At 34.9% G+C, this 20,215-nt stretch overlaps 2 protein-coding genes across 6 annotated transcripts; one reads left to right on the top strand and one right to left on the bottom strand.

Moving 5' to 3' along the window:
- The first annotated feature begins 2,488 nt into the window (after positions 1–2,488).
- On the top strand, positions 2,489–4,061 carry LOC105764678 (uncharacterized). The gene has a single exon (XM_012583348.2). It carries the CDS (start codon positions 2,645–2,647, stop codon positions 3,632–3,634), a length of 990 nt encoding a protein of 329 aa, XP_012438802.1. The 5' UTR covers positions 2,489–2,644; the 3' UTR covers positions 3,635–4,061.
- A 1,481-nt stretch (positions 4,062–5,542) lies between these two features.
- Positions 5,543–18,772, bottom strand: LOC105764670 (formin-like protein 20). Of its 5 annotated transcripts, XM_052625592.1 has the most exons (18): positions 18,127–18,768; positions 16,831–17,534; positions 16,529–16,750; positions 14,132–16,449; positions 13,852–13,981; positions 13,181–13,252; positions 12,688–12,786; positions 12,507–12,548; positions 11,530–11,611; positions 10,717–10,805; positions 10,577–10,627; positions 10,410–10,491; positions 9,388–9,482; positions 9,140–9,211; positions 8,942–9,058; positions 7,873–7,941; positions 7,698–7,764; positions 5,543–6,489 (listed from the first exon to the last, which is right to left on the bottom strand). In XM_052625592.1, the coding sequence occupies exons 1-18, from the start codon at positions 18,197–18,199 to the stop codon at positions 6,338–6,340; spliced, it is 4,536 nt and encodes a 1,511-aa protein (XP_052481552.1). In that variant the 5' UTR covers positions 18,200–18,768; the 3' UTR covers positions 5,543–6,337. The 5 variants fall into 5 exon arrangements, 3 of the variants coding, with proteins under 3 accessions (XP_052481552.1, XP_052481553.1, XP_052481554.1); XM_052625593.1 differs by lacking the exon at positions 11,530–11,611 and having other exon boundaries at positions 10,725–10,805; positions 18,127–18,766; XM_052625594.1 differs by lacking the exons at positions 16,831–17,534; positions 18,127–18,768 and having other exon boundaries at positions 14,132–16,405; positions 16,529–16,728.
- Positions 18,773–20,215: the final 1,443 nt, after the last annotated feature.

The raw sequence follows: 20,215 nt of genomic DNA on the forward strand, positions 1-20,215 counted from the left end.
AATGCCAATAAACCACTTCAAAGCCACATTATGTGGACACGTAACAATATATATGTTTAAAATCCACGATTTTCCCTTTTCTTTCTTTGTCAAAACTCAAAATCCTAATTAGTAACTTCAAATTCCAAACTTCATCACTCACACAACTTTTTTGAATAAAAAATAATGAAATAAACCTAACTTTTATACTGGGTTGACCTCCACACTTTTATAAATTAATCCAATTTGCTTATTGAAAACGAATCATAAATACACAATTGGATTATTTCAACTATTTTATAAATGTACACTCTTTTCCACTTGCAAATCATACTCACATTCTTTAATATTTATTGACAGAAATCAATTTACTTAATATCAGAATTTAAAAATTAAATAATTTCTTTTACCTTAGAAATTATAATAATTTGATTTAGTCTTTATTTTTTTATAAAATTTAAACATCCATATATTAAAAAAATATTAATTTCATACATTAATAAATAAATTAGATTTTTTTCCTTTTAAAAAGAGGTTTTATTCCAGTAAGGCAGTTGAACTGCTCGAGGAATATATTTTTGTTTGTGAAAGTTAATCTGAAGTAATAATCAATCGCAATCCAATTTTTGTTTTTAGTTTTCTTACCGCTGATCAGATTCGATTATGTCTGGATTAATTTGGAAGCCCAAAACATTATAAAATTAATATTTTATTTTTTTAATTTCGTATTAATGGTTATGTATTTTAATTAATAAACATTAATTTGAATAAGATGAAATCTGCTGGAATTTTAAAAATTACCCAATATGATTCAGCACAACTCTTAATTAATTTCATTAATTAACTAATATGGTGAAGGAAAACCATCCAAATTCGTCTTCTGTTAATTTCATTAATTAATTATTATGTCACAAACTTTTTAGTTAGAAACTCACTTAAACAACTAACTTCTAAAGTTAAACAAATCCAATTTTGCAATATATATTTACATTGATGGCGTATTTTTTTAAAAAATCATCATATATTTCTAAAACCTTTGTTGATCGCCTAAAAGATCCACTAGCAATGTACCAAATATTATACACAAATAATATTAAGATTAATATTTGGTAAACTGGCTGGCTGCGTATTTTTTTTATTCCATAAATAACTTTAAAAAATTATCATGTGTATTTTTTAAAATATTTTATTATATTTTTATAGAACATTCATCAACCCCAAACCTTGTTTGTAGAGTATGATTAATATATTATTATAAGAAAAGAAGGTCAAAACCACTACCCACCAACTTCATAATACCTTATCTCATGGACCATTGCCAAGTCATTCCAAACCTACCTTAACCTTGCTTCCCTTGGTTTGTTTAGGTTTAATTTTCATTGTAATTTTGCATTAATTTAGTGATTATGTTTAATTTCAAAATATATTTAGAAGAAAAGGTTTGTGATTGAGAGCTTATTTGAAGTAGGAAAATGTTTTGCACTGAATATGAAAAAAAGAAGAAGAAGAAGATTAAAGTCATCTTGGGGCTTAAGATTTCATTCTTCTTTTGTAGAGTTATTATTATTTATTTTCTTGAAAGCAAAGAATCAATCTTTTTATCATGTGAAACATAACTAAGACACTTGGCCCTACTCAATATATATACAACAGCACTATTGGAAACTAAACTATACATCTACCCATTTATTCATGGTGTTATTTTATTTTTAGTTTATATTTTTACATCCCTTTTATGATTTATGTTTAAAGTTCGGGACTGTCCCCCTTTTAATAATGTCGTCTCCAGAATTCGAATCTAAGTTCCCCTTTGAAAGTATAATGTGCCTTATTATAACATATTCTTGTCATTTTATATTATTTTTAGAAGTTGTTTTTTAGTGTATTCGTGTTACGTAATAATGAGTTGTCAAATATTATAAGGCGTGGTAAATTATTATAATTTTTTGGGGGGTTTTACCTTTACTTTAAATCTTTTTCTAAATAATGTTGAAAATGGTAGAAATATAAAATTTATAATATGAAATGAAGATGCGTAAGTAATAAGAAAAGTAAAACTAGCATTAATACATAATAAATTTAATGTAGATTATAGAAAGGCAAACCAAGCCTTTGCAATTGAAAGAAAGTAGAATTTGGTACTATTTTTAAAAATATAAGAGGCGAAATGAATACATTTATTAAAAAACAATCGATACTTGGATTGCAATAATAAAATTAAATGATTCAAATCTCATTATTTTTAATTTATTATGCAAAAATAAAAATACCTTCATAATAATTGAGTTCTTATATTGGCCACCTAATATGGGTGATTTGTAGATTGGAAAAAATGGAAAACCCTAAGAAAAATACAGTCTTTCATGGTTATAAACAATCCCCCCAAAGAGGTTTACCTCTGCAAATTTGTTAGCTTATAGTTGGCCAATCCCATTCATTTCCAATACACCCCCCATAAATTAATTATTAAAAAAAAAAAAAAGAGGAAATTGAAGAGGAGTTAAAAAGGGGGGACATCGAGGGCATTGCTTGCATTTGCGTAGTTTATGATATACAAGAGAAGTCCCTTTGGTTCAAACACAAGCTTCCATGCTTCTCTGAGTTTTGTTTTTTTCTTTATTATCTAAAATCAGCCGTGGAAGTGAATAGCGGTTCATCATCTCCGATGGAGAAATCAACCACCTTCCTCATTAGAAGATCTGTCTACACTTTCCTTCAATACTATCACTACTTCACTGCAACTGCTGCAATCCTTGCTTTGCCATACTCCCTTTCGGTTCTTGTTTCGCAGTTCTTTGTCCCCTCTTCTCCTCTGTTACCATCAATCCACAATCACCTTAAAGCCATTTTCATGGCGGCCGAGTTTCCTCCCTCCTCGGACTTCTTCAGGGTTCTCAGTTTCAAGATTTCCCAGACCATTTCTTCATCAATCTTTGCTCTTCCTTTCACCCTTTCTTTCTTCCTCGTAGCCAAAGCTTCCATCATTCACCTCCTCAACCACCACCATACCCCAACCTCCCCACCTTCATTATCTTCGGTTTTATCGCTTTACAAGCCTCTCTTATCCACTTTCATATGCAATTTCTTCGTGCTTTTATCTGCAAATTCAACAGCTTTCTGTCTTTTGTTCTTTGGGTTCCATTTGTTTAATGGGTTTGGATTCTCATCATCTCCCAATTGGCTCATCTTCATGTCAGCTGCTGGTGCTGTTCTTTATTCCGTAATTCTTGCCAATGCACTTATAATTTGTAACTTAGCATTGGTTTCTTCAGGGATGGAGAAATCAGGTGGGTATTCAGCAATTTTAAGAGCTTGTGTTTTAATAAAGGGAAGGGCTTCAACTGCTTTAGCATTGGCAGTGCCTTGGAATCTGGCGTTGGCAGCCATTGAAGCTCTCTTCCATTACCGCGTTGTGAGAGCCTATCATAGTGGTGATTTCAACAGTTTCTCAATTGCTTTAGAAGTGGTCTTAATTGCTTACTTATACTCCAATGTCGTTGTTCTTGATACTGTTGTGAGTTCCATGCTCTTCAAAAGCTGCAAAACAGGTTGTTTGATGGATGAGGAAGGAAGGGATTGTTACAGGATTGAAATTGTGGCAGAGAAAGATGGAAATGCTTATGTGAAGTTGACGAATATTGAACAACTTCCATAGGAAAAAAAAAAAACAGCCATCAAATTGTATGGTCTTGAATTTCTGCATATGTAAATTCATTTCATACTGTAATTCCAAGATTCATTTTCTGAGAAAACCAGGCGATTTCTGAGGGATAAGTGATCAAAACATATGGGATATAGGTTCAAGAATCAAGAAACAGAAGAGGGATTCTTTTTTTCTTTTTTCTTTTCCTTTTTCCTTTATAAAATTCTGATAATGTTCATATTGGAATTGGGGAACAGATCTTCATGTATGTTATTCCCTGAACAAAACTACTTCACTGGGAAAAAAGTGAATGGGAAATTCCATATTATAATATGAGGGAAATATGAAATGTCAGGAAAAATATCAACTTGGTTAAACTTTGGGTGGAAATTATGTGATAATGGATAAATGAAAATTCATGAATTTTATATTTAGTCAATTATTTGTGTTCTGTAAAGCAAGAGAGATCCCAACATCACAACAAAAGAGGAACCCACAGATGAGAGCAACAGATATTTATTTATTTATTTTCGATATTATATTCATATTTTAAATTTACAATACGAATTTTCTAGGAATTAATTGGTTGAGCATTTTGTGGGATTTTTGAAAGCTGGATTAGAACTCTAAATTATATTTGAAGTTGTAGTTCAAAAATAGGAGGGGGTTCAAAATCTATATGGGGGGTAAGGACAGAACTATATGTATGGTGGGGTGGCCGTGGCCTCCTAATTTTTCTCCTTAAAATTTTAGTAATTACTAAATAATATAAATTTAAAATTTAGACATAGATTAACCTAACTTCTTTGGTTTCATAAACTTTTAAACATGGATTGGGTGTCAAAATTAAACCATAACCTACTTTTTTGACAAAGGGAAATAACGAAGTTGGTAATGATTTGAACTAAAACTTGCATAATTAGACATGGTGGAACTTAACCTTTGTTAATGGCGTCAATGCTTCATTAGCAAGTCCACATAATAAGATTTAAAGTTTTCTCGGAAAAAAAAAAAACAAATAGCTTAAGTTCAACGATAGAAAAATATTTAATTTCCAAATCCTTCTCATTAATGTGAAAAAAAAAACTTTAATAAATTATAATTTCAATTTATATTTAGCCCCCAATGTTTTAGATTAAAATATGCTCTAAATTTTTGTACTCTTTGTATCATTGGAATCTACTTCTTATACTTTTAGATTTCAAAGTTTAGATGTAATTGTTGATTTGGACTAAAATTTTATGTTAAATTCAGGTTCATTACAATGCCATTTTGTTTTGTTCCATAACTACAAAGTGAGTATTTTTTTATATATTAAAATATAGTGAACTTAGCATAAAGTTTAAGTTAACAATTGGAAGAAAAAATTTTGAAATTTTAAAAGTAGGGGTGACTAAATTTTTGAAAATAAAAGTATGGAAACTAAATTTCAAATGTACCGATATTTTAACCAATGTTTTATCCTGATCCCATCTTTGATGTGAGAATTATCAATTTATATTCAACCCTAAGCTATTTCTAAAGAAAGTGAGCAAGCAAACTTTAAGAAGGATTGCGGTTTCATAGCTATTGTAACCCAATACATCTTTAAAAATGGTTTCCAGCATGATTTTAAGTTTCTGGATACATCATATCGGATTCTTATAAATTTCCAATATGGGGTTCTTCTTTGTGAGATCCAACATGGGATTTGAGTGTTACAAAAATGATTATATATATATGAATAAATGTTGGGTGAATCTGAATCCAACACTGTACACGTTTAACCACGGTGTAAAGCATTAAATCAAACTATCTTTGTAAATGAGAGGTAGAAATGAAACCAATCTACTCAACATCAGGCTTTGAAACTCAAACTTCTTACAACAACTTGGCTCAATTACACCAACTATAAAGAAAATTCCTTTGAAATAGTTAAAATACAAGGAGAAACCATGAATTACTTTTGATTGAGGAATCAAATCGAATCAAATCATATCCCATGAAATGAAAGAAACAAAAGAGGTTTTACAAATCAGCAGGCTATATATTCTGGGTGCTATTTTACAGTTACAATAAGAAAGCCCCTCTTGTAGATTTCCCTTCTCTAAAACCTAACATCCTATACAACCTCTTTCTCCGGTGGGCTTTTTTCAGGAAGAAAAAAAAAAGATTATGTTACAAGAATACAAGATAAAGAATTGAATTCTACAGTAAGTGGATGGTTAGAACTTTGTACACTACATGTTTTCATGGTACAGTGGGACTTACCAGCTGTTACGATTCCACAGGCTGAATCAAATATGCCAGGTGAATGGTGGAAGCTGAAATGAAATCGTAGAAGGTCCACCCAATCTACAAATTTCATACTCAAAATAATGCTACAAGGCTCGTAGCAGTTACCTTGATAACTCTGCATATTCAGATTATCTGTTACTCAGTTGTGATCATAACCCGCTCTCTGCTCCATCTGACATCTACTTTGGAACATTCATGGAATCATCCACGGTAACCGGATCTGAATATCTTCCCATAGAAAATGTCTCCTGAAGCCTTATGCATAATTAAAGGCCCTAAAAAGCCTCATTCACAACGTCTCCCAAGGCACAAAATAGGAGGCACCTCAAAAGTCCTCCAAAGCAGCTGTTCCTCTCATTTCACTCATACTCGTCTGCACAGGTTTCTGCTGATTGGAAGGAGCATATTACCTTGTAGGAATACAGAAACTGATTTTCACTACTTTGCACTCTTCTTTTTATGGTTGGCTTCCTTGGCTTTCTCCATTTCAGCCTCCTTCTCGGCTTTCTTCTTGTCCAGTTCAGCCTGTTTAACATTCTCTTCATGTGCTTTCCGAAACAGCCGCACAAAATTTAAGAGGGTTGCAGTAACTGCATTGACCAATTCAGTGTCAGATTTGACCAATTCAACTTCAAATAATCATAAAAAAATAAGTATACAGCATCAGATTCGATCGGTTCTTCAAATAACTTATATTACCCATACTCAGGTGTGAGCATCAATATAGGTATGTGCAATCTTTTTAAGATTTTATGTATTTGGAAAGTCTTTGGAGCATCATATCCCCAAACCCATATCCAGCATGTAAGTTAGGCATGGGTACTTCAAGAAAAATAGTCGGAGCAAAATAACAAACCATCATATAAAACTAGTAATAGTATACTGTGGGGAACATGTTGATCTAGAAGACAAACAGTACCCTAGATAGGATAGAGATTTACATTTCAATACATGCAATATTTAACAGAATCCTAAGTAAGATAAAATAAGGTTCTTGGTTGTCACTTTTACCATTCACTATAATCTTTTGGCGATCAAAAGCAAAGATAAGTATTGAAATATAAAAAATAAAATAAAATAAAAAAGATTTAAAAGTTGGTATAAAGAAAAAAGCATACTACCTTTTACCATCTGCTAGTGTGCTTTATAGCAAAAAATCAAGCACGCTATGAAAAACAACTAAAGCCTTAGAACATCGAAAAACCGTATGGCTCATTTTGTTTTGTAATAAGTTTCTATTTACAACTACATTTTATTTATGATCAAAGAGATGAAATAAATAAAAATGTTTGGAAACCCCCATTCTCGAATTTTTTTAAAATAACTGGATAACTACTTTAAATTGTCTTTTAGCCCTTTTCTTCAAGTTTTCATATTTGGTTATTTGCCTTGTTTTATTTATTACAGTTCAACTTCCAGAAACTATGGCACATTAGCCATACGGAGACTGATAATCCTTATTTCCATTTGATTTGGGAAAGGAAAAGGAAAAAGAGGGTTGAGTGTGAGCTGAAGGCTGAAGAAAAAGGAAATGGGTGACATTCTTAATAATGACATTGTATTTAAGGCATAATCCATGTTAGTTGGACTCGGGTGTGAGTGTCAATACAAGCATATGTTCAACACGGGTATGTTCTTTTTCTTTTGAAGTTATTTCATGTAATTGGAGGGTCAATCCCCAGACCCTTGTCTGGATCTGTGCTAGACAATTGTGTCAGATATGAATGCTTTAAGAAAAAGGAAGAGTCAGAGCCAAAAAGGGCACAATAGGTATGGAAGGTATTACTCTAGAATCTACCTTGCTCAAACGGGCATCGGGCAGGATCCTCACCAAAATAGAGTGCAAGTGCATCTGCATTTCTACCCTGCCCACCAGAAATTGGGAAAAGAAATCTAAATGATTGAATATAATCAAAAGAGTTGGACAACGATAGATGATTTATCAATGAGAATGTTGATGGTTAGAAAATTACCACCATAGAATATAGATTTGTCAACGACACCACCTCCGTTTCAGCAACAGAAATAAACTCCTTTAATGTCTAAATTCAAACAAGAAAAAAGAAAAAATTTAGAAAAATGAAAGCATTCCCTTGAAAAAAAAAGCCAGCTGGGCAATAACAAATGATCACTCCATTGCATCAAAAAACGATCAATTAGAAACACCTACCATGTAAGATCGGAGAACATTTTCTGAAGGAACTTTCAAAAAAGTAAGTACTAATTCTAACTAAATTATTCTAATGTTCCAACATTAACAGTAATCACTTGTGCTTTAAAGCTAATGCCTTTGCATTTTAAACTTGAATGACTCCAGTTCTTTTTTACTGACCGACTTTTAGGGTATTTTATGCAGTGCTGTCAAGGTGTGGACCCAGGCACACCTGCGTCTTGAGCCTTTGCATTAGACAACAAAAGCGCCATAGACGTTTCAGGCAAGGCCAATTAGGTGAGCACCTAGGCAACCTTTTTTGTAAGGTGATATACATAACAAAAGCACCACTAATCGAAGTTCTCTTTAATTGCTTTTATTTTTTTACTTTTACCATTAGATATACCTTTACTAGTAAGAAAGGAATAGTTACAAACTCTATACTTCTCAATATTTTAGTATTTGACAAGTGGGCTGTAAGGAAACTATGCATATTGACCTATAAAAAAATGTAATGTAGATAAACTAGTCCACACTTTAGCTTTATACACATACACAAATTCACACGTGTATTGTGCTTTACTGCACTCAGGCTAGCACTTTTTTTGTGCATCAAGCCTAAGGCAATATGAAGGTTTTGTGCGTAGAGTGCACCTTAAGCCCTAGACAATACTGACCCATGTTTACATGCTATTTCTCATATGTATTCTATAAAATAATTACACATGGGAAGGTTAAAAGAAGCTAATAGCCAATCAGGAACATCATTAACAGTCAACAAATGGAATGTGATTGTACAATAGTTGCCATATGGTAAGATACAGTGAAGAAACTGCAACAAACCTTGTATAGCTACATTGAAGAATAAAAGCAATTAAACCACTATGTACCTTCCGGAAAACTTCGGATACAGGACCATCATTTTCGGAGGCAACCAGTTCCTGCTTAAGCTTTTCTAATCCCTTAATTATAGCTTGCATTTCTTCTGCTAAAGATTTTAATTGTATCTGCAAGGACACAAGGCTTCAAACTATATGTATAGTGTTACCAAACCACGAACCTCAAATACTAAAAAGACTGAAGGAAACCTTAGTTGCAGCCTCAAGGCTAACAAATTCCAGGTGAAAATCTAGAAGTGCTGGTGCCTTGGCAGCTAGGACCTGAGCCACAATAAATCAGAGTTGAGACTCAATTCAAACTGACAGTTGCCAGTTGCATCAGAAACGAGTAGAAATGTAACATATAAACTAGGTGTAAAACATAATTCAGGCAAATATTACAAGAACTGGATTGACCTTAATAACAACACAAAATAAAAGAAAATAAGTAAACAAACCTTGCAAAGATAATGCATCAGCGTCATCTTGCTTGTTGAAGCACGTGTATCTGTGAGCTTTAGAAGACTGTCCAACTTAAATCCAATAGCAGAACCTGTATGATTGTAAATGATTTAAATTTTCATATTAAAGGAACGTACAATAGTTAGAAGAATTTCACCAACTCAAATCTGAGTAGTTGATCAGCACTGAACGCATAAAAAAACTGACACCGCACTTGGAACAGTAGCTTTGGCAAGAAACAAAAAGCAACACTGGAACTAGTAGCATAACAAGTGAAAGCATTGATGATGCCAGCATCATGTAGAAGTTCAAAATAGAGGACATAAACGTGTAAACTGGTTATTAAAGGACATAAAAGCAGAACCCAATTAAAGTTCTAGCTATTGGCAAGAATGTATAAATTATTGGACCAGTGATGCAATCTTTCTTTGATTGAGATTTAAACACGTGCATAAGGAATCAATTGCTGAAGCACTATCAAAAGTACAAGTTAGTAGACATCTATGAAATTTAGAAACAACGTAAACACCAAAACTCTAAGCCACCCAACCACTTCAAAAATTAAGACACAAACAACGAACAAATAAGAGAAGTTCAGAAAAGCACATTTAACTTTTCTTCTGACATCCAAATAACATTTGGCATTTCTTCTAAAGAAGAGGAAGTTAGCACATGGGGTTATAAAGTAAGCCCTAGCAACATCTGATAGCAACCATTAGAAATGATAAGTATACTTCCAAGGCAGCATACTACGCCATGGGACTACACAGACCAACAAGACTTAAGGTTTATGATGCGGGAATGCTGTAAAAAAATGTAACTTAAACTCACCCGAAACAGTGCATGTAAACACCAAAGTATGTATTATTCAAATGCATGAGACTGGACAAACATCAAAGTACTACATTGCACTCGTGGTTTAGCTCTTTACTCTACGCAATGTTTTTAATCTTTATAAATAAAGTGAATTCTAGCATCAAAGACAGAAGCCAAAAGAAATATTAAACATGACACATACCCCTTGCAGTTCCTTGGTTCAATGTATTTCCCAGATAGAGAATTTTCTTCATGATCTCCTTTAATTTAACAGAATTCCGTACCTAAATGATCAATATAAAAGTAGTAAGACAAAGAATGAATAAAAAGCACGGTCAAGCAGTTTCTCCGGCAATATTAATGATATACCTCATTACATGCAGAATTTACTGTGTTTAAGCTCTTTCTAAATTCAGAAATCTGGAGGTGGTAAAAAGTGTGAGAACACAGGTCAGGCAGGGGATTCAATTAAAAGAAAAGGGATCAAAACAGATTAACTAAGGAGATACCACCAAACCTGAGAACCAAACTGAATCTTGAAGGAAAACACTCGTAATTTTGACTCTACTCGTGGCACTTTCATCAGCTCCAAAAAGTACTGAACATGAAAAACCCAAAGCCAGTTAGGGTTTATAATTTTTTGCAAGATTGATCAAATGAAAGATGTAACTGGAAAAAACACCCAGGAATTAGTTGTCTTAGTTAGGGCTTCTTCATAAAAGAAATACTAGTGTGTCATTATCATGTATTTTCTACAACACTCATTGTTCTCTAGTGCTTTATTTATCTTCTTAATGTTGGATCAACCAATTGCCTCTTGCACTTCCCTTCACTGATACCTACTTAATAAAAATTAGGAGCATAAAAGCAGAGGACAAGGGCAATTTTTCCCCAAAACATCCTTCCTCCAAAAAGACACATAATCAAGAGAGGAATCAAATCTATCAGTCTCCTAACCATACAACCATAATGGAATTTTCCAATATCTATTTCAGTTAGTGAACTAGTTTATGGCCTCTCAGAATAAGAATAATAAAATTTTACAGAAGAACATGATCAATAGTCAAATACATAATTAATGCTCTCTATGTTTGAAAACAATGATCCACATCAACAAAATTTCATGTAACAACCTTAACTATATTCCTACTTGAGAATAATGCTGCATTTTATCAATTAAGCCCTTAATGATGACAATATATCCTTACAAATGTAATTTATAGGCACACATACAAATACATAAGGAAAAAGAAAAAGGATGTTAAAGATATTAGATAAAATGACAAGACACCAACTCCTCATAGTTATCAAGACAAACCTACCATTTTTCTCAAAGTTAATGCCAAGACACATGTTTCTGTCATTGCTTGTGCAGCTTCCTTGGGAAGGCTCTTTATTTACTAGCTAGCAATACAAGATTCGTCTAGATTCAGGTTTCAATTTATAACTACACAAATTCACTGGCACTATTATCTTCATTAAGGAGCTATCAGGGATCTATTATTCCAAATATAATAGTAGGAAAAGAGGATGGCTAGAACAATAGTAACTATGACAAGTACAAATCATCTTGGTTTACATCTTCTTAAGAAAAAACCAAACATGTAAAAGGAAATTATGGCTAAATTGTCTCATTAAGGATAATGCCAAAGGGTATTATAAAGTAAAAGTTTGCAAAGTTTAGAACAAATATTTACGGATTCTGAAAATAATACTTAAATAGATGCATCTAGAAATAGAAGTGAAACACTAAACAAGAATAGAGGAAGTATTTTTTGGTATGAATGCATATAGAAATGCACAAAATTATAGTCTCCTTTCAGCACAAGAGGGAAGAGAGGAAAATGAAAAAAATAAAATAAAAGTAAGTTGAAGGAAGAGGCGTAGAGGGAGTTTCAAAATGTGTTCCCTTCCCACACCCTTAAAAAAGCTGCAAATAAAATGATGATGCAAATAATTCAAAAACTTAAAAATAAGACAAGATATTGGATTTCATTATCATACCAAAGGATCTCAATTTAAAAAGAAAATTCTTAAACCAGATGGCTTAAATTTTTTCTTTATTGGCTCTTTGTGCGTCGAGAAACAATCACCAACAGTTGAGCCAAACGCATGAGGATGCAAAAATGTGAGATGGTCATAATTTAGAATAAGTGAAGACAAATGGAAATGAAGATTCAGAAGACTGCATTTGTAACAGGTCAACGGCTATGCAGTCATCTATCTCTACCGATATAAAACACCCAAGTCAAACAATTTAACAAAGCTAGAAGATACGGTTAAAGAAAATTTTGCAGACCTGTTCACACTTTCCTAGATTCTCCTTGTCACCAGTGTAGCCCTAAAAAATCACATAGAGGGTAAATCACAATCAAAAAAGACAAACTCATAATGGTAAATGGATTCCTATCCTGGGTTAAAAATCAGTTCTGAATAGCTTAAAATTCAATACTGAATCTATGTATATGCTAAAGCTTCACCTTGAGAAGTTCCATTTCCTCTTTAGTTGGGCAAAACTTTATCAGATTTTCCACTTGATCTACATCTAATACGGTATCATCCATTGCTAGCACTGCAGCCTGAGAAAAATGATGTTGTACATGGTTGTAAACAAATAAATTGAAAGCATTTGATGAGAGAGAGAGAGGATCAGTTCAAAGAAAATCCAATTTCCTCCAATGCATCCACTAATTCAGTCAGATATAGCATGAAAATCCTAAGAATTAGCATACAACAAAATAATCTTCTGAAGAAGCCAAAGGTCCTAAGGAAACCACCTCTTTGGACATTTAAATGCCACCACAAGAAAAACAACATGACTAATCAAGTTAACTTCTTGTCCTGTTCATATATATTATGGGAAAACATAAACTTCCATATTCCAAGTTCACATCTATGTTGATGAAAATAGCATACACTTGCTCTGAGTTAAAAACACAAATAAATGCAAGAACATGACTATATCCAGCTTACCATCATATCAGAAAGTGGCATCTTGACTTTAGTGAGCATAATTTCAGTGTTGTTGGCCCTCCTCAAGTCAATCTACAATGTAATAAACAAAATTTGTTAGTGACGACATTGGAGAAGGGGTAAATAGTAATCACTGATGGTCATATAAACTTCCAAAATGGTAATAAACATAATTTTTTATGCATTTCGGCCTTTCCAGAAAGGTAGTATTACATTAATATTATGTCCCAAGAATATAGCAAAACATAAGAACATCAGGGATACAAATCACAAAGAATGTACCTAGTCCCAAGAGGAACCCTCCTAGTGGTTAGAACTCGAGTCTTGGGATGGGTGCGGATGAGATTTATGGGATTACAAGGATTACCTCCTATTTATATAATAAAAACTTCATTAATATCTTCAACTTGTATTTTTTTTTTTTTTGGGGGGGGGGGCGTTTTCCAAGAACCAGAAAGAGAAGTATATATCAGTTCAAACCACAAGACAAAGATTAGAAAAGCCTTTTTCGCATGAAAACATAGAATATGTTTAAAATTACTAATTCTTCAATTTCTAAGAGTATGAATCTTGTTCATTCAGTCTAAGGTGATTCAAGTAAGGTACTACAAACACCAACAAAGAAACAAAGACGTATAGGGTTTATTCAAAAAACTGGAACTCGAGATTACCAAGTGGACTTTGTCAGGTTTTGATCCAGCAGATTTGCGTTGGCCTCCAGATTTACCCCCAGAATCAGCAGGTTTAGGAACAACAGCAGAGAAAAGAGTCTCAATCTCAGACACATCAAATTCAGGTGCACTAGGCAAAAGAAGGGAATGTTAGTGAATACAAATGGGAAACATATAATCCACAGAAAACTTAGCATAAATATTTGGTCAGAATACATCACTTATAGAAGTGAACCATGGAAAAAGAAAAAAAAGAAGTCAGTATAAGAAAATATAGTACATTTGAGGCTCTCCATATCTTTGCAATTCTTCCCATAAGCTTCCTTGTATTGCCCTTGTAACCTTGCTCCAGTGTAATGGCTTTAAGGAAGATCTCCGAGGTGCAGCAGCAGCTCCAGGACGCGATAGCCCACGCCCTCTTCCTCTCACATCGGCGGCTCTAGCACCCAATGGTGGAGGCGGAGGTGCACCACGAGGAGCTCCAGGTGGAGCTGGAGGGCCAGGAGCTCGACCTCCAGGAGGTGGCGGTGGAGGTGGTGCTCCACCTGGAGGAGGTGGAGGAGCCCCCCGCATAGGAGGTGGGGGCGGTGCAGGTGCCCCACGCATAGGAGGGGGGGGCGGTGCAGGTGCTCCACGCATAGGAGGGGGGGGCGGTGCAGGTGCTCCACGCATAGGAGGTGGGGGTGGTGCTGGTGCTCCACGAGCAGGTGGAGGTGGTGGGGGTGGAGCTCCACGTGGGGGAGGAGGAGGATGTGGTGCTCCACGCAAAGGGGGAGGGGGTGGAGGAGGGACTCCAAATTTTGGAGGTGGGGCACTAGACATCAATGGCGGTGGAGGGGGTGGAGGTGGGGCAGTGGACTTCAATGAGGGTGGTGGAGGTGGAGGAGGAGGGGCACCAAACCTAGGTGGGGGTGGTGGGGGTGTAGGTGGAGTTCCTTGAGAAAGAGGTGGTGCTGGAGAAGCCCCATGATGAGAAGGCATTGGTGGCGGAGGTGGTGGAAAAGCTCCATAATGAGAAGGTTGAAGTGAAGCTCCATGTCTAGTAGGTGGTGGTGGTGGTGGTGGTGGTGGCAGGGGGGTAGTTGGAGCTCTAGTCATGGGAGGCGGAGGGGGAGGGGGCGGAGGCGATGGCACTCCTCGCGTGAAAGATGGAGTCATAGAACCTGGAATTGGTGGAGGAGGGGGAGGAGGAGGAGGAACAATACCAAGTTTTGATGTGCTGATAAGTGTATTAGCATGAGGAAATGAAGAACATGCTACAGAGGAGGCATCTAAAGAATACCCAGATTTCCAAGGGGGTGGAGCCGGAGGAGGCGTAACCAGTTCAGTAGTCTGCTTATTAGAAAATGGGGGAGGGGGAGGAGGAGGAGGAGGCGGAGGCGGAGGAGAAGCTGCAAATGCAGATTGTGAAACCATACCGGTATTCTGCATATTTGCCACTTTGTAAGGTGGATGGAGGGATGGAGGGGGAAGGGGAGGGGGAGGAGGAGGAGGAGGAGTAGGGGGAGGTGATGCTGCAGGAGACATTCTAGATAGAGGAGGAGGAGGAGGAGGTGGTGGTGGTGGTGGTGGTGGTGGAGGTGGAAGTGGAATAGACACTGATTGCTGCAAACCAGTAGTTGATGTTGGAATTATTGGAGTGGTAGATATTTCTTTTGGAGAGTCTGTAGACTTCAAAGGCTCAACCATCTGACTTTTTTGCTCAGATGAAACATCCTCTAGTATCACAGCTCCAATAGAGCCCTTACGATTCGAACCTGAATCAGATGTGATGCTGGAAAGTACAGGCGGTGCACTGTTATATCTTGATGGTGGGTAAGATACATGCATTGAATTGGTATAAGAGCCATTGTTAGGAGGGATCCACCGAGATATGATGTTTGGCTTTGCTTGTCTTGCAGGACTCTGAGGTTCTAGTTGGTCCTTCTTTGGTTTCACCAAAACAGAATCTAAAGTTGGTTTTGGGTCCAGCGCAGCCTGTTTCTTTGAAGCAGACAATAGTTTCTCAGGTTTAGGTTGGGAAACATCAGCTTTCAACCTCTGCTCAAACATCTTAGACTCTGACTTCTTCAATGGAATAGTATCATCTCTATTTCCCTTATCTTGCATCTCTTCTAATTTGTCAATCACATCTTCTATAACTTCCTTCGTTTCTCTATCTCTCAGCACATCAACAGTAAATACCACTGAGTCAATCTTCATGTCTCCATCATCAACTGATATATCCTTCACAGTATTAATGTCAGAACTAATCTTATCTAATTTGTAATTCACATCATCCACTGCTATGTCCTTCACTGCATCTATACTAGAAAAAACTTTTGTGTCTTGTTTGTGGTTCCCATCATCTGACGCACAATCTTGAAATGTTGGAGGATCCACATCCTCCCTCCAGACATCTTTCTGATCTGGCTTGTTGTGAGGAACTATCAGACTGCTGTCATCCACCTTTCCTTCCACTGCATCAACTGCATTGCTGAAGATCTCTTCAACCTCAAAAAATTCCTCTGGTGAAGCACTTTCTATCTCATTCCCATCATCACTTGCAACTACTCTGGTGAGACCAGGTACAACAGCATCAGGATCCGAAAAAAGTACCTGATAAAGATATAAGTATGATTCAACTCCTACAGCTTCAGAAAAGAAAAAATTCACAGAATAAATATTTTTAGCATACCTCTGCTGTGAAGTCCTTTGGAAATTGATCCTTGGCATCCCACAACACATCAATCTCATCACGGTATAACATCAAAACATTTGCTCGAACAAACGCTGTGTTAAACATAACTCTGAAGATCATCTCTTCGCGTACCAAATCTTCATCCAAATGAATGCACTCAAGCACAATATCCCCTTGAATACGGCAATGAATATCTATTTTCACCATTGCACACTCTTCCTGCAGATAAACCTTATTAGAACATCCCAAATTTTGGTTATTTTATTTTTTCAGGCTCAATTATGAGAGTAAGGCATCACCTTTAGGAAGTGACGAATTTGTTTTTTTGTCTTTGAAGTTGAAAACAGAAGCTTGGAACTTCTATTGGCTGGTGTTTCAGGGTCCTGGCCATAAACACGTACAGCTGGCCTGCACCCTTTTCCCCCTTCAAAGAGGGGAAGAACTCTAAGAATTAGGCGATCCAAAAATAGTGGTGTATCTGAGGGAGGCCAATCAGAACCCAAATTTCTTCTTGAAATATACTGAAGATATCTCAACTGGGATGGCTGTGGATTCAAAGGAGAAAGAAGTTGGAGAAGGTCCCGAGGAGCTTGCTTGTAGATCATTTCAAGAGTCTTCTGCTCACCAGTGTACTGTTTGCGATATAACAGAAGACCAGAAAGCATGAAAGCGAGTATGGGCCATCCTCCTCTTTCACAGTGCATCAGAAGCACATTCTGCTGCCCTTCCAAAGACAACCAGCTTTCACTCGAGCGAAGGAAGTGATGAATCATTTCAAGCGGAAGCAGAGGGCATCCCTCATATTGCCGTGGGTAATCCATAACAGTCATATCATACTGAGTTAAAATGTCTGAAATTTGGCTCCGCTTCTCCCCTTCTCTGAAATTAAACACCATGAAAGAAGCATCGGGAAAATGGTCTTGTAGCTGTGCCACAATGCCACCCATATACACCTTGTACTCATCTTCTTCCAACACATCCGTGGAGAAGCAGCAGTCAAATACTGCAAAACCACCAACCCGAAAGTTGAATCAAATAAGTAATTATTAACCAAATGCTTCCAAAAAAGTAAACATAATGTCGCAAGTTCTTAACTGTAAACTGTAAAGTTTATTACAAATGCTCACAGAAAGAGAAAAGCAAATTAGAGTTCCAAACAGAAACATCGAAACCAAAAATGGTATGAAACACTTTTATGAATCCATAAGAGATAGATAGCATATCAGTTTCTAAGCTCCAACTGATTTTGTTACAAACTTCGCTGCTGCGCTATTTCAGCTCATCGCTCCAACAATCATGCAAACAAACTAACTAAAATTCCATAGAGTTTCTTAATTGTAATAAATTAACCCAAAATAAACCAAAACAGCCCTAAAAATAAGGAAAGTTAGCAGTGCATTGTCGGAAAATTAAAAAAAAAAATCAAGCTAAGAATTTAAAGACGAACATTCCTACAAAAAATCAGAGAATAAAAATCGTCACCATTTGCATTTCTCTTTGTAGAGTAGAATGAAGCTGGTTGCCACAATTTAAAGCTTAATCGAACAATAACAAACTAAGACGTAAATGAATAATAAGAGGGAAGCATATGTTACCGTAGACACGTTCTGAGATCTCGAGAAGCCGATCCGGCGGCTTCCGGTAAAACAAGCGTCTGAACAGCGCCATCTGATGGCGCTGTTACTCCCCTGATCGGATCCAAAACCCTTTTCTTTCAATCGCCACCAATCAGCTAAAATTCCAATTTGATTCTCCTTTATTTTAAAAAAATTACCACAGATCCCCGATTCAGATTCTCGAGTTCAATAATTACTTCGGTTACTTATCGATAATTGAACCAACTCCGACGTAAAACCAGCACAATTTTCCGTCAAAACCCTCTCCAAAGCCCACGAAATGATTCCAAAAAAGAAGAACAAAGCTTTGTTATCAAAGAATTATACAAAGAAATCCAGTTCCTTCCCCGAATTGAAAAATCAATAGCTAAATTAGAGTAAATTAGAGAGGCGAAAAGACGAAAGAATGCTAGAGGGAAAAATAAGGTAAAGTTTGGTGCAGAGAATAAAAATATATTAAAAATTAATCAAATTAAAGAAGAAAAAAAAAAGTAACAGACAAGTGACAGTAGGTGATGAAGAAGGTGGGGATTATGATGGAAAAAAATTAATGAAAAAAAAAAGGGGGAAAATTATCAGATTACAGAATGGAGAGCCGCAATAAAATTTTAGATTTCTCTTTCTTTTTTTTAAGCAAATCAGATGATGAAATAGAAAAAGGGTAGACTGGAAGGGAAAAATACCCTTTGGACAGTTGGACCCGGGTTTTTTTTTTGTGTGTGTATCTTTGTTGTTTGTTTACTTACGTGTACGCCACGTGGACATCATTTAAAGTGACTATTAACTTTAATTACGGCTAGTGATTAAGATTTTAACGGCGGGTTAAATTAAATTTTACTAAGTTTAGTTAATTTTTGAGACAAAGACATGACGGGAAAGTGAGACAACGATTGTACATGTATGAATGAAAGCTGGAGTAACGCCTTTCTAAAAGTAAAAGCCGCGCAAAAATTGTTTTTTTAGATTTTTTTCTAAATATTTTCATTTTTGATATTTATTTGTCTATATTATAAGATTTTAATCTTATGTATAACTATTTTTTTATAAAAAAATTAAATACAATACTGTAAAATATAATTTTATATTTGATTTATTTGAATAAATGTTCATTTTATGCATTGAAGTTTTAAAAATAATATTGGATTTTTTATGTCAACTATTTTTATATGTTGATTGTTGTTCATAATTTCTAATTTTATTTATAGAAGGTTTTAGATTTTAAATGAAGAAAATAATTTTAAATAATATAGCCTAAAATTTTAAATATATCCTTTTTTAAAATTATTTTTCATCTTTAAGCCATCAAGAATTATCTAGAGCTTTTTCTTGTTTGGTAAAACACTAAAATTTGATGGATAAATCTCAAAAGGTGTGTAATTTATTTTCACCAAAAAAAAAGTGTGTAATTTAATATTTTTATTTTGAATCTTAAACTTATTTAAAATAAAAATCAACTTATAATTTAAGTGTGTTCAAATCCCACCATATGCATATTTTTATTGATTTTTTAAAGTAAAAATATAAAAATATCACTCTTTTTGACACAATACCTAAAAATACTCATAACTCCTCCCTAACTCATAAATAGAAGGATAATATGCTTCAACGCATTCAAACACACATTCTCTTGCATCGGCAATAATGTCCATGCCAATCGAGTTGAGACTCGATTAGCAAGAACTAATCTTTTCTTTTTTGAATCATATGGTATAATGTTATTGAAATATCAATTAATTTGAACTCTCTTTTTTTTTTTTGAAAATTTTGAACTCTTTTGATTGGCTTGGTAATTAAGGATTGTTCACTCGGGTTCAAATATCCTGGAAGCGATAGTAGGAGTAGCTCCTTTTAGATGTAATGTGTGTGTATAGTATGAATATGTCTCTATCATGAGTGTGTGAGTAGTAACCCTTTAATTGTAATTACCAGAAAAAATTTAGTTAAATTTATATTTTTATTTATACATAAAATATTTATAAGAAATCAATTAATTTAATGGGTTAAATTATTAATTACATAAATCAAATCACCTATCGAATTAATGTATTTAAATATACAATGTGAACCA

This window comes from Gossypium raimondii, chromosome 12 (assembly GCF_025698545.1).
Source record: "Gossypium raimondii isolate GPD5lz chromosome 12, ASM2569854v1, whole genome shotgun sequence".
Taxonomy (NCBI): Eukaryota; Viridiplantae; Streptophyta; class Magnoliopsida; order Malvales; family Malvaceae; genus Gossypium; species Gossypium raimondii.